This window comes from Dendroctonus ponderosae, unplaced genomic scaffold (genome assembly GCF_020466585.1).
Source record: "Dendroctonus ponderosae isolate FM_Combo_2020 unplaced genomic scaffold, Dpon_F_20191213v2 Dpon_F_20191213_1, whole genome shotgun sequence".
Classification (NCBI taxonomy): Eukaryota; Metazoa; Arthropoda; class Insecta; order Coleoptera; family Curculionidae; genus Dendroctonus; species Dendroctonus ponderosae.
In genome coordinates, this window is record NW_026017110.1 from 60,989,975 (window position 1) to 61,002,846 (window position 12,872).

General features: G+C 36.7%; 3 protein-coding genes across 10 annotated transcripts in view; all 3 read right to left on the minus strand.

Moving 5' to 3' along the window:
• LOC109541111 (dual specificity protein phosphatase CDC14C) overlaps positions 1–5,805 on the minus strand; it is an 11,257-nt gene extending 5,452 nt beyond the window's left edge. For 3 of the 6 annotated variants that reach the window (XM_019909848.1, XM_019909850.2, XM_048660547.1), the window contains exons 1-6: positions 4,948–5,078; positions 4,547–4,635; positions 3,454–3,719; positions 2,869–3,397; positions 2,672–2,810; positions 2,346–2,612 (exon numbers count right to left, since the gene is read on the minus strand). In XM_019909848.1, the coding sequence (XP_019765407.1) occupies positions 2,346–2,612; positions 2,672–2,810; positions 2,869–3,397; positions 3,454–3,719; positions 4,547–4,635; positions 4,948–4,958 (1,301 nt within the window). In that variant the 5' untranslated portion in view covers positions 4,959–5,078. Of the gene's footprint in view, positions 1–2,345; positions 2,613–2,671; positions 2,811–2,868; positions 3,398–3,453; positions 3,720–4,546; positions 4,636–4,947; positions 5,080–5,677 lie in introns of those variants that run through there. The other 3 variants (XM_048660534.1, XM_048660526.1, XM_019909849.2) reach the window with 3 other exon arrangements.
• A 1,375-nt stretch (positions 5,806–7,180) lies between these two features.
• LOC109540848 (lactoperoxidase) lies at positions 7,181–10,243 on the minus strand. 2 transcript variants are annotated; one of them, XM_019909339.2, is made up of 8 exons: positions 10,042–10,243; positions 9,546–9,923; positions 9,279–9,490; positions 8,898–9,221; positions 8,625–8,846; positions 8,370–8,567; positions 7,789–8,314; positions 7,181–7,732 (listed from the first exon to the last, which is right to left on the minus strand). In XM_019909339.2, exons 1-8 carry the CDS (start codon positions 10,170–10,172, stop codon positions 7,336–7,338), a joined length of 2,388 nt encoding a protein of 795 aa, XP_019764898.2. In that variant the 5' UTR covers positions 10,173–10,243; the 3' UTR covers positions 7,181–7,335. The 2 variants fall into 2 exon arrangements, with proteins under 2 accessions (XP_019764898.2, XP_048521259.1); XM_048665302.1 differs by having other exon boundaries at positions 9,279–9,493.
• A 201-nt stretch (positions 10,244–10,444) lies between these two features.
• Positions 10,445–12,872, minus strand: part of LOC109541085 (SLIT-ROBO Rho GTPase-activating protein 1) — a 24,154-nt gene continuing 21,726 nt past the window's right edge. For both annotated transcript variants that reach the window (XM_019909787.2, XM_019909788.2), the window contains exon 14: positions 10,445–12,721. In XM_019909787.2, coding sequence (XP_019765346.1) covers positions 12,035–12,721 — 687 coding nt within the window. In that variant the 3' untranslated portion in view covers positions 10,445–12,034. The remainder of the gene's footprint in view (positions 12,722–12,872) is intronic.

Below are 12,872 nucleotides of genomic sequence, written 5' to 3' on the forward strand. Positions count from 1 at the left end.
AAAATGAGCTTTCTTCGATGTCCAAACGTTAATTGCACATAGCACCAACATGTAACCCACTCGTTAGTGAGCATAATACTGTTAATAACTGTTTAATAAAAAATGCCGGTGACGTTGGATGCACCAGATAACCACATTTTAATTTTTAAATTTTAACTTCAGAGTTTGGAACCGACTCAGACCGTTTAGAGTTGACCTACTCTTGAACTTGTTTGATCTAAGTCTCTTAATACCGCCGCTCACTAAATTGGCAAACAAGTATTTATTGACGTTATATAAGTTAATATCTGAGTTGTTAAATGGTTAATAATAATAATAAATTAAATGCATAATAAATAATATTAAAAATAAAATTAATGTTTCAACAACCATTACAACCTCACCGGAAAAAAGAAAAAAATGTATAAAAAAAATAACAAATAAAAAATAAAACATTACAATAACTACCCGTAGAAAGTTGTTATTAAGAATAGTATAGTATAGTAGTTCAGACCGATTTTGACGATCATTGGACGAATCGCTAAATGAATCGGAATCATAACTATCGTCGATGTCAGATAGATCATCCGATACATAAAAAATATCAGAGATATCGTTGTAGTAATAAGAGAAATCTGTGTCACTGTAATTCTGTAAATTTTCATAATTTGGAATGCCGAGGTGACTAATCTGATAATCGTCCTGTACGAACGTCAGAGCTATTGTCATCTGATGATGCCATATTGTTAATAATAGAGATATCAGAATCACTGTTACTCTGATGTGGTGTTCTATTTGAACTATCTAATTGTTCCTCGTTTATTTCAGCGAGTTCTGATTGCTCATCCAAGGTCTCCCCTCCCTGTTCCTCGTTTATTTCAGCGAGTTCTGATTGCTCATCCACGTTCTCCTCTCTCTGCTCCTCGTCTATTTCAGCTAGTTCTGATTGCTCATTCAAGTTCCCCTCTCTCTGTTCCGTTTCTATTGCAGGGGGGTACACTAACTCATCCCAGCTTCTCTCGCTCTCTTCCTCGTCTAGATCAGCGAAGAATAACAACCTATCTCTGTTTTCCTCTCTCGGTTCCTCGCCTTGTCCCGCGGGGATTAAGAACTCAACGGGGTTTTCCTCTCCCCCCTGTTCCTCTTCCTCCTCCTGGTCTAGATCAGGGATTTCTAATAACAGTGCCACGTTCTCCTCTACCACGTCACGGAAAGGAACTTCTAGACCTTCGTCAGAAATAACTTCCATTTTTCTTTCACATCTCAATTCGACATTCAAACCGCCATCAACATAAAGTGAAAAACATCTTTCTTCAGAAAATTCGCATACAGCACTGGCAGAATTTTCATCATTTTCTGTTGCCACATTCTTATCCAAACTTGCCAAATTTAAACGATTCAGACAGGCTGACACATTCTCAACCGTAACTCTCCTCGGTCGTCTGGCAAGAAAGTTAGAAATATCAAATTCCCTAACTTCGGGACTGTCAAAAGTGGGAATAAATGGATACAGTGAAGGGCAAATATATCCTAATTCAGGATTAAAGATTCGCTTTGACCTTAATTGGTCAAGACTATTAAGATTGGTCAAGCCAGTAACCGTCGTATCTAAACTAGAATCCATCGAACGGCTTCGGAGACCCGCACGAGAATTAAATAAGTCAGAGTCTGGTTCCACACCTCTTTCAGAATTAACATACATTGAAAAATCTGATGTACTGCTATCCATTGAATCCGCTATCACGTTTGCATTATAATTAGTAGCTAAATCTAAATAACTAAGGTGAGCAATATTCCCAATTATACATTTTTGAGCCCAATTAGAATTTTTGTGTCCAGCATATGGATTAGGTGAATGGAATGGCGGACGTGCCTCTAAACTCACCGGTGATTCTAATCTTCCAATCCTTAGAAAAAATATTAGAAATTTAGTAAAATGCTAATAGGATTATCTCATACGGTTTCTGGAAAATGTGAAACAAGTGTGTCTCCAGTTGAAACCTGATTTCCATGCCCCATAGGAATTCTTTGCTGTTTCCTACACACCAAAACTTTACTCTCTCAAACCAAGTTCCCGCATAACTTATCTCTCTATATACAAATCAATCAGTCCTCTCTTTGAATAACTGGTTATTTTCGGGTTACTAAGCCGTCTCCCATAAGAACGTTATTCAGACGCTCACACTGGACTCTGAGTCGACCCCCACACAGATGACGGCAAAATAATCAAAAAATTACAAGTTATTCAAACGATGGCCTCTAAAACCTTACCAGTACCGGCATATCTTTTCCCAGTTGCATGAATATTAGTAGATTATTATAAAGCGATGACAGTTTTAAAAAACAAGCAAGCATTCGATACTTACGGCATATTTGACGCAAACTTTGATCTACTTCTCTGTGCTTTGATTACGTTCAGTTTGTCCCCTTGCGTCTCTTCATGGTCCAAGTTATCTTGCGGATCATTTATTTCCATACAGTCTACCTTCTTCACAATTCCAGTAACATTGTCCTGACTTTTTTTCCTCTTCAATTCGGAAAAGCTGTAAATTCCAACAGCGCATTTCGGAGGCGACGCTAGTCCAACCCTTTTCCGATACATGTCACCTGCTTCCCATAACTGATTTTCTTTTCTGTGAACAATTGCAAAAGTGTCATATTAATGTGTATGCGCTATTAGAGTAACGCTTACTGTTGGAGCCAATTTTGTTGATGACCAATAATTGATCCTGGTCGACAAATTCGAATCCAAGCTATGGATTCCTCAGCTGTGAATTTCCAATGCTTCATTATATAGCATGCAATCAGAGAACCCGTTCTGCCTAGGCCTGCTGAAGAAGTAAGACAACGTCATGTGACTGAATGAAGAAATATAAAGTTGAAACATACCTTTGCAATGTACCGCAATAGCTCCTTTCGCATTTTCACATATGTTGATAAAATTCTGCATTATTCTGTCACTTGGGGTACCGCCGTCAACAAAATACAGATCTTTGTGGTCAAATCCTGCCTGGATAAACTTGCTGGCATCATAATCCTTTTTATTCAGACGAATTACAGTAGATACTTTATGTCTTCTAAAGTACGAGAAATAGGTTTCTGGCGAATGTACTGGATATCCAATATTGGATAATTTTGATCGGTTTTGTGGTCCACAAAATGCTATGAACTTATTCGGAACAATCCAGTTGAAATCTCCATTTTCAACCCGCTCGTAATGTTCATATTCGAGAAAGTCAAAACTCTCGAAGTTAAAGAAACCGAAATGTAACGCTTTCTTAACTGCTTTCAAACAATCTAGCAATGAAATGGTATATGGCTGTCCAATGGAAGCATCACGAAACTGAGTGTAGTCCTTCTGAGAACCTTGATTTAGAATTTCAAACGCCTTCTCCGGTTCCAAGTCTAAATATATTATCTGAAGACAAAATTATTTATTTGAAACTGGCATGATCGTAACGGTCGATTACTTACAGCGTAAGATCCGATCAAAAAGGCAGCGTTTGCCCTCTTTTGAAAGTCTGGCCCGGTGCAATGGACGATTTTTTTATTGATAAAAGCGGGATTGTTTAGTTTTTTCTTTAGTTTATCTGAGTAATGGTAGAGCATAGCCAGGTTTAAGGGGCCAAAGTCCAAGTAAAAACTATCATAACTCAACTCATTATCAATCGAGAAGTAGTGGACTGTAGACGTCGACTTTGGCTTGATATTCGTGCTGAGAGACACGAAAAACAGCCGTCCTGAAATGTAAAAATTACGTGACTTTCTAGAGTAACACTGGAAAAAGTGCGAAAGGAACTTGCAAATCGGGCGTATGTTTATTTTGAGAATATGCACGGTTATTTTTATCAACTATTTCGAATCGTCATGGAGTAAAACTTAAAAAAAAACCCAAACCTGTTCCAACACATATGTAAAGAATGGCAATATAAATAAGCGGAACAAAGATCGATAAAATTAGAGGATAACGAAGGCACAAGGAGCGCTGATAAAGAAGACCCGATAAATAAATTCTATGATCCGTTAAAAACGCAAGCAATACATCAACTTCGGAAAAGAAAACGTGGAAACTGGTACTTTTAGAAGCCCTAACCAAAAAATGTTTTGGTGTGAACTCGGCCTTCAGCAATAAGGCAAATAAAGCAGATTTTTATTAATCACAGCAGACTTCTTCCTACCGCTAAGGGGTTTAAGTTAAAGCTATGAGAAAAGCCAATGAAGCCGAGTAAAACCAACCAAGCTCAGCATTGAGTAGGTTGATAACTCCAAAAGCAACTGCATACTGTTACAGCTTCTGAACGTAAGATTTGGGCCTGGAAAGTGTTGAACTGAGCAACGTTCAAGGCTTGTAGAAGTCAAGTGATGGAGACTTCTTGCTTCGATGAGTTTTGTGAATAAATTCCTGTATAACCAATACAACGTAATACAGATTGCATTACGCAGTAGTCAAAACGGAAGACATGATCTGACAAGAACTTCAGCAATTGACTTGTTAAGTAGACAAGGTTTTGGTGGTGAAACCTTTGGGATTTAAAACTAAGGAAGGCTGGAAAGCTGGTGTACTTACCCTTGATGAATTCAGAAGCGTTTAACATGACGTTTTCAAAATCACTGTCCATATTTAATAGGACTTGGCGTCTTCGTTTTGTCGGAGGACTGAAAAAGTACACTCAACTATAATACTATTACCATACCAATAAAAATTTTAGCTGATTATACACCTAACCTAATCCCACTTATTTTAGTAGGTAGGTAGGTGATCTTGGGTGTAGGCGTAAACAGTAACATATTCCTGATTGATCATCAGTATACTAATAAGCAAACACTGATCAACAACTTCACTGTTCGTATAAATTAAAAATAATTGCTGTGGTAACATAACTTTTAAATAGAATTTTCCGTTTATTTGAAAATAGCAACCAGGTTTCTTATCCGGGTTACTATGTATGGCAAACGTGTAATACTTACATTCTAAACATGACAGGGTTGGTTCTTATTTCATATTTTCTGCACTTGAATTGTTTGCTTATAAAAATATAAACAATTCTGTTGCACCAGCCAAACCACAACACAAGTTTATTGATATAAGATGGCGGAAATAAGCGTGATGGTACGTCTGCCTACGTGATCACGGATACTTAAGAAAACTTTCGCAGTTCACATAGGAGGATTTTTTGTTAAAATGCAGGCATAATCCGAAAGTTGGAGAGCCAGAATGAAAAGGATTGATTCCATCATTTTAAGGAGAACATTTTGATTAAATTGAAAAATATATAAGATTTTAATTATTGACTACTCAAGATTATTCATAACCCTACCTCAGTAAGGGTTATTGCAAAGAGGCAGCCTAATTTTTCATGGCAATTGATGCACACGAAGCTAATTATTAGTATGTATATATATATATATATACTAGACAGTATTTAAGCCCCTATGAAGGGGGTTGTAGTAGCAATATCCATTATCCGCGGTTGAGCATGCGCCTCTTTATATTTATAGAGTTTGACACGACATTCAAAATGGTACAGTTGATATTCCTGGTTTGTGATTAGTTTTAAGCTTAAAGTTAAATTGATTCGGTCTATTCTCACTCTCATTAACTCGCCCTTCACACCCATCTATTGCACGTGTATTCTCTATCGACAAAGCCGTATAGCAGTATCAGTAAACGCAATTGTGTTTCTACTTAATACATTACCTCTGATATCAGTTCAGTTTTGTTGCTCAGAAAGCAACAGTTCACAGATACACAGAACAGCTTCAGAAATCCGTTTGTTTCTACACTTTAACGCTTAATCACTCAACCAACGATTTTGCTCGACTTTTCAATATGCTCAGTCGATAAACGTCAACCACTTTCCAACCGTTTCGCAGTGTAGTGCATTTTTCCTAATGCTTTTTTGCTTCGTACTGTTTCTTTTTGTTCTGTAAATCCGTATTAATTAATCACTGTACTAAAGCGCCTAGTTAACATGCACTTGCCAGATATTTCCTCTAAAGTTATATTATTAAGTCTTGATTTGCAGGGTACGTAATTCAAAATTGGCGCAAAGTCGTTTAGGGTTTTTGCGAAAGCCTGAATGATATAACTTCTTTTTAAATCAATTGAACTCAAGAACGATACCATAGAAAAAGAAAGAAGAAGAAGATAACCTCTTTACTGTATAAAAGCGGGGAATTCAACTCAGCAATAGAATATGAGCAATTTTGTGCGGTGGCGACATTTATAAAGTTATTAAACAAAATATTAATGCACTGTTTTTAAAAGATAGTTAGTTGACTCAAAATTGTATAAACATTTAGAGAGGCTTATATGGGCGCGTGCCAAAACACAATATAATCAGAAAAATTTTCTGAAAATCAGTTCGGTAAGTCTGGCATTAATTTACCCCTGGTTGTTATATGTAGGTGTAGAGAATTTCGTTTTTCGAAAAGTAACGAAAGTTTGATTCATTCTTTACAATTCTTATTCTCCGTTTTTCTTATTTCCAATATCAAAACTTTGGACAGCTTTCCTGCTATACTAAACACATCTTTTTCTTTCTTTCCAGGTGGCACGATGTAGCTTTCGGTAAGTTTGGCATTACTTTGCCCCTGGTTGCCATGCAGATGTAGATTGTAGTCCCATATTGTTGAATTGTGTTTTATATTATTGTTGTATGTCATATTTATTCGATGGCGAACGACGGATGATTTAGTCATGTTTTATTCAGGGAGAAAAAAAGAGTTTTAAGGGATTTTCGCGCTCTGGATCCGGACGGCTATTTTGTAGAAGTAGATGGCAACCAGGGTTGTAGTCTTTATTTGATAGCATTTAAGCCGCTCGGGTTTGCATTTCGCTCAATCGAAATTGAAATGAGAGCTTCAGCTCAATCGGTTTTCGAAGAATCAGCAAAATGGTGGCGGAAAATCAAATTTTGGCCGAATTTTGCACCTAAAGGTGGACCAGGACCAACACAAACTTCACTCTTTATGTGAAAAGCGTCACCATTTTGTCACTCACGTTTCTCTTACTGAATCGGTTTTCGAATTCGCTTTTCAACTAAAGAAAAACGGGTTCTTTCGCGTAATTTGTTTATAAGTAATGACGAAAAAGTCGGCGTCAGGGTTGAGCCAATTTCGCTATTTCAAAGTCAACCCCGTAAAACTATTGGCTTTGGCCTTTAAATATATTTAAGCTATTGTGGTTAGGCAATAACTCTTTTGCTAATAAGTACCTTTCACTTTATTGTAAACTGTAACAAATATATTATATGCCTGTTTACTACTCCTATAGTAGATGTTCATTAGATCAATATATTTTATGTGGGATGCTTTGCGCAACCATTAACATCTACTCTATTTTGTAAACCAAACTTATCCACTAGTTAATAACCTAACGTTCATCCGCTGTGTCGGAAAACCGACGTAATGCAAATTTTCCTTCCACAATAACCAATTTGGTGTAGAAACGTTCGAGCAGGGAATATTTTCATTCTTTCCAGTCAATCCGTGCATCACCTGCGGCTGTATCGTATCCAAATAATCCGCATTATCGCAAATAACCCTGGCTAAAGTGGTTTTTCGAATTTCATCAAGTTGTTCTATCGAGAAGCTGTAAGGGGGTTGGGGGTTTTCATACCAAAAACGGTCACCAAATTTCAAACGGATGAACTGATCTAATATCAAACACGTTAATGTTGGCCCCAGAATACTTCCTTTCAACGGCTTTTCACTAAGCGCCCCTGTGTACAAGTCGATGTCCTCAACATACCTGAAACACCACACACGTAGGTACCACTTAGTTCTCGAATTTTAACTGATATTCACCTGTAAACGGCTTTAATATTTTGTAATGAAAATGCTTCCATTATATCCTCCAGATCCTCAAAGGTTCTACTTCTTTTAAATCCGCAATGCTCCTTCCAAAACACATATCCTGGCAAGCCGTGGTCGCGTCCGCGTTGTATGTTCAATGAAACCAAATCTAACCCGAGTTTCCGAGGTGCGACATTTTGCTCAGAATCTCTTTCGAATAAATGCGACTTTAGTTCGTCAGTGAAATAACTATCTGAAGCTGCAATACTCGTGTTCATCGCTCCTTTAATAGTGCTATCTAATTGTCCACTCTGATACAGTTGAAACGGATTAAAAAGCATTTTGTGCATTTGGATAAACTCAGGATTCGATGTATCGCTGGCCAATGTTTTGACCAATCCTGGGATTAATGTATGAGCAAATCTAAATGCAGCAGCAGCAAATTCATTTGAAATACTTGCGTCTATGGACGCATTGTATTTCTCAAAGTACCCCTTAGATTTGGGAAGTAATCCATGTTTCTTCATCAACGTTTTTCCTAATGATGAAAATACGTCGCATCAAAAATTCGCAACTATATCGTAAGCCCTTACCAAGTAGAATGGGCAGAAATTCATTATATGTTATATGTTGCATTTGTGCTGCAATGATTCGTCTAGTTTCTTGAAATACTCGCTCATCCGACCAGTGAGGATTTGAGCTAGACAGATTATTGGCTAGAAAATTATGCTGTCGTGCCCAAATCAAGTGCATGCTGGTCAAATGCAAATTCTCGTTGGCTCTGGAGTCGCCTAACAAAACATACGCTCAAACACCACATGAATAGCAAATCATGATTAAAATAATACCGCTTAAGAAGCAATATCTTCCTTTGCTTATTTCATCTTCCCTGTTACAACCGTCAGTCATATCATCAGATATCGGCAATAGGGTTCTGTTGTCGTCAGTTGTATACATTTTCAGCAATCCTTTAGACATAGTTCTTAGTGAGAGCGCTTTGCTTTCATCACTTCCGTAAACTACCGAACCATCAATGAAAGCTGATGCTTGATTCATTTGTTCCCTAGGGCCTAAAAAAGTGCAAATTTGTTACTAAACTGATACATTTCACACTCATTCACCTAAACAGCATTGCGGCGAAGGAGCGGATCGTACAAATTCCATGCAAGTAACATTGTACATGGAAAGCGGATCTGCGTTTGAAATGATCACAGGGAAACAATCTGGTGATGAAATTTCATTTTTCACACAGCAGGAAATACTGCTTCCATTTTTCTTTTGGCTTAGTGCGGTAGCAGTAATGTCATGATCCAAAAACTGGCCCCAAACTGCAACCATAACGGAAAATTTTACATCATCCTTATGAAATGTTCTGTGTACTTCTAGACTAATAGTTCTAGCGGAAGGCAAAGGTCCATTCTTAGACTCTCGGGGTTTGCTGATACCTGAAAAAACCCATATATAAAATTCCAAGCTGATTCATTGTGTTTTATATTAGTTACCATCAGCATAATCCGGTTGAATGGCTCTTCTAAAGGGCCGATAGGCAACTCCGTAGGTGTTGGGGTATTTTATATTGTTACATGTTCCGTTATAGGATCTATACATGAGTAAACCATTGCACGTAGTGGTCTCATTGGAACACATTTCCCTTAAGAAGGGATCTGAATAATTGGCAGGGCATGTAAATTCCTTTCGACTCTTTGTCTGATTGCTACTACAACATCAGTATAAATTTTGTTTGTTTTGTGAACCAGAGAAGTTGGTACCCATATAAAAATCGCGCGGCTCCTTCAAGCTGATATCCTTTCCTGCTCAGTTCTCTGGCTTTGTCGCTGGTTCCCATTACACGCTGATGTCTGTAGCTAGGACTATCAATTGGCAACGATGAAGCGTTTTTTTCAATGGAATCTTTGCTCTCAAGAAACATTTCTCCTTCTTGCATAGCATGATCCCAGTTTCCCCTATCATTAGTTTTCATTTCTACTTGATCTTCTAAAGGCCAAGTGTTATTAAATAGCGTTATGAATGTATCAACTGATATCAAATCGGTCTCATTAGAAGTGGACGCAGTTTCCTTTTCAGCGTCCACTGGCAAATTAGTTGTGTACGCTATTGTTATTACGAGTGATGCCAAAAAACCTACTCTGAAAGAGATTGAATCCTAAATAGAAAAAATGTTTCTGTACTGTTTACTTCGTAACAACGGTAATAAATTTTCGTGTTTTTGAAAATTCACTGTTAAAATGCTTGTATTTTACTTACAGTAATATAGACCACAAGCAGCACTGAAATTGTCTGACTCTCCGCTTGCGAGCTAAACTGGACCCAAATACATACGGAGGTTGATGTGTATGTAAAAGTCTAGTTGTTTCAATGGATTCTTGATCAGGCATTTTTAAGTTACAAAAATCGATCACTAAATATGTGCGAATGCCGTGTTTTAAACTACAGTTCGCGTTCGAATGAGGAAAGTCTCAGAAAAGTGATATCTAGAAGCCAGTGAAGTGTGAGGGAAACCTTAGATCACTTCGGCTCATATTTCCACGAGTCCAATAAAATGGGACATTTTACTGGTTTATTAATTTTTGTAAAAGTGCCTGGAAGGTAGTCTTTATTAAAGATTTTCTATGGTGGTAGTTGGAATAGAAAAAAAAACAACATCGAATTTGATAAAAATGTGTCTATTTAAATTACCAACTGGTTGACTGATACATTGAGATAGCAAGTCGAGATACATTTGAAATTCTGATAGATAGATATACGGTGTTTACAGCGAGAGAAACAAACACATAGGCCACATAAATTGGTCTGATTTGAATAGGAATACTGCATTTGTGATATAAAGTATTAAATAATGCCTTTCCTCTATGCAAGTTCATCATATACAACCTTATCAAAATTAATTCTTAATATTAAAATACAAAAGCTATGACAATGTCATTCAAGAACAGAATATGAAAAATATACTTGTATAGACAAACAACATAATATTTACATGGGCGTTCCAGCAGACGCAACATCGAACTCAACAGCAATTATTAACCGTAAAGGAATACAAATGCAATGCTCAAAGGTAGTAGAAGAAAAATAAATAGCATATTCTTTTGAGCTGTTATAACAAAAAAAATAATTAATTTCGTTTTACTATAAGTATAATATATATGTATGTATGTATACTAAAACTACTCCAGTCTTATTTGCTTCTGACAGTTTTATATTGGAAACTGACTTACAAATATTTTAATTTGATTGGACACAACGTTACTGCCACTAAAAGGAACACATACATATAACAAAATCAGTTCGAATCCTGCAGATGATCGAAAGGAATGCCACCCTTTATCGATAGGTAACATCTGTTTTCTCATTAACTTTGTAGAAATGGGAAGTGTGGCACTGTTAACAACAAAATGTTGTGCATCTTGATCTACATTGTTCATAATTGAGCTGCATCCTTGAATCAAAGCAACATCGACCCCTGTTCAGATTGGAGTCTGAGACGAAAAGCGCAAATTTGAAAGAAATGTATGAAGATTTATTTATGAACATTTAATAATAAAAAAGTATCACTTTGATTACATTAATAAATATCGTAGAAAATATGTATCTACTCTGCCAGTATCAAATAATATAAAGGCTTAAGAAATATATTTAATAATCTCCACATTTGACTATCCGCTAATATAAAAGTTGTACGTATGAAACCATCAAAACATCATCGTGAATTGTTCGTATCTCCATACCAATTTAATTAAAAACCTCCTGTTCTTGGCATAAACGAAGAAAATGGCGCAAACAAGTTGGATTTTCTCAATCGACAAACCTGTTGTGAAAGCCAGAAATAATATTGTCTGCGTTAGTAGTCATTGGACATTTTATACAGGTCTACCTCAGGACGGGTTTATATTGAATTAAAAGACCTTCGTCTATTTTAAAATAGAGCAAATTTATCCCAGATGTAATTAGGTTTGAAAATAATCAAGCGCTAGCTAGTTTCGGTCCGTTAAGATTTCCTCGTTGCCTAGTATATTAAGTCATTCGTTGGTCGCTTCCTGTAGCAATATTGAAATAATTTAAAAAATTAACACTATAAGGAGAGCGTATTGGGAAAATTAGCAAATTACTGCCATCGCATTCTGAGTCATGAAAAATATCTACATATAAATTGTTAAAGTGAATTAATTATCTAAACACCCAGAATTTTCAAGAATTACAAATTAATTAATAACTCCCTTTTGTGATGTGAGCAAGTCGTTTACGGTGGAAGATCTTCCTTATTACAAACCATTTCTATAGATACGGATCGTATAGGGACAGAAAAGACCGGTTTCTTGAGCACCATAGGTTTGGTTTTAGTTGGAGGTTTGAAGCTTGAGGTGGAAGTGGAACTGCCTCCCAGTGTCGCGTATTTTCTATTTGGCACTGGACTTGTGATAGTCATAAAATCATTAGCCTCAAGCTGAATTTTAGTGTTCTTTTTCAAAGTACATTGATTCTGTTTTGCGAATGTTTCGGCAGTGGTCAGCTCAGGACTTTCGACATCTTGTTGAGATTTTTCTTTGTTGCTGCCACTTTCTGGTAAACTATTAAGGCATAAATTGGACAGCACTGATACAGAGCTAGCTAGAGGTAGATCCATAACTAGATCCGGAGTATGACTCTGCCTGTGAGCAAATGGTTCTGATAGTCTTTGAGTTTTCATTAAAGGCGAAGCTGCTGCTTCAATATTAGCTCTTCGTTGCCATAAATCTCTGTTTTGAGAAAAGTTCACGTTGGACTCGTCTATTTCAGCCTTTTCCCTCCGTATTACTTGAGCGTCTTCATCTAGGGATATCTTGTCAGGTTCAATAATGCTGGAATTTAAGTTTTTTGCTATTTCCTTAATAACCGCTTGGTGTAGTTCCTTTTTAATATCACCTGCTTGCTTCCGAGTTTCTTCGAGCTGAAATCAAAAGAAGGAAGGTGTAGAAATCCATTAACAGTTTTGCGTATGGCATAAATGAGGTTGAATTAGTACTCTTACGAGAAAAAGCAATAAATTTTACTTGAAAATGTTGGTTTCAAAATTAAAAGAACTTTTTGCCATTAAACTA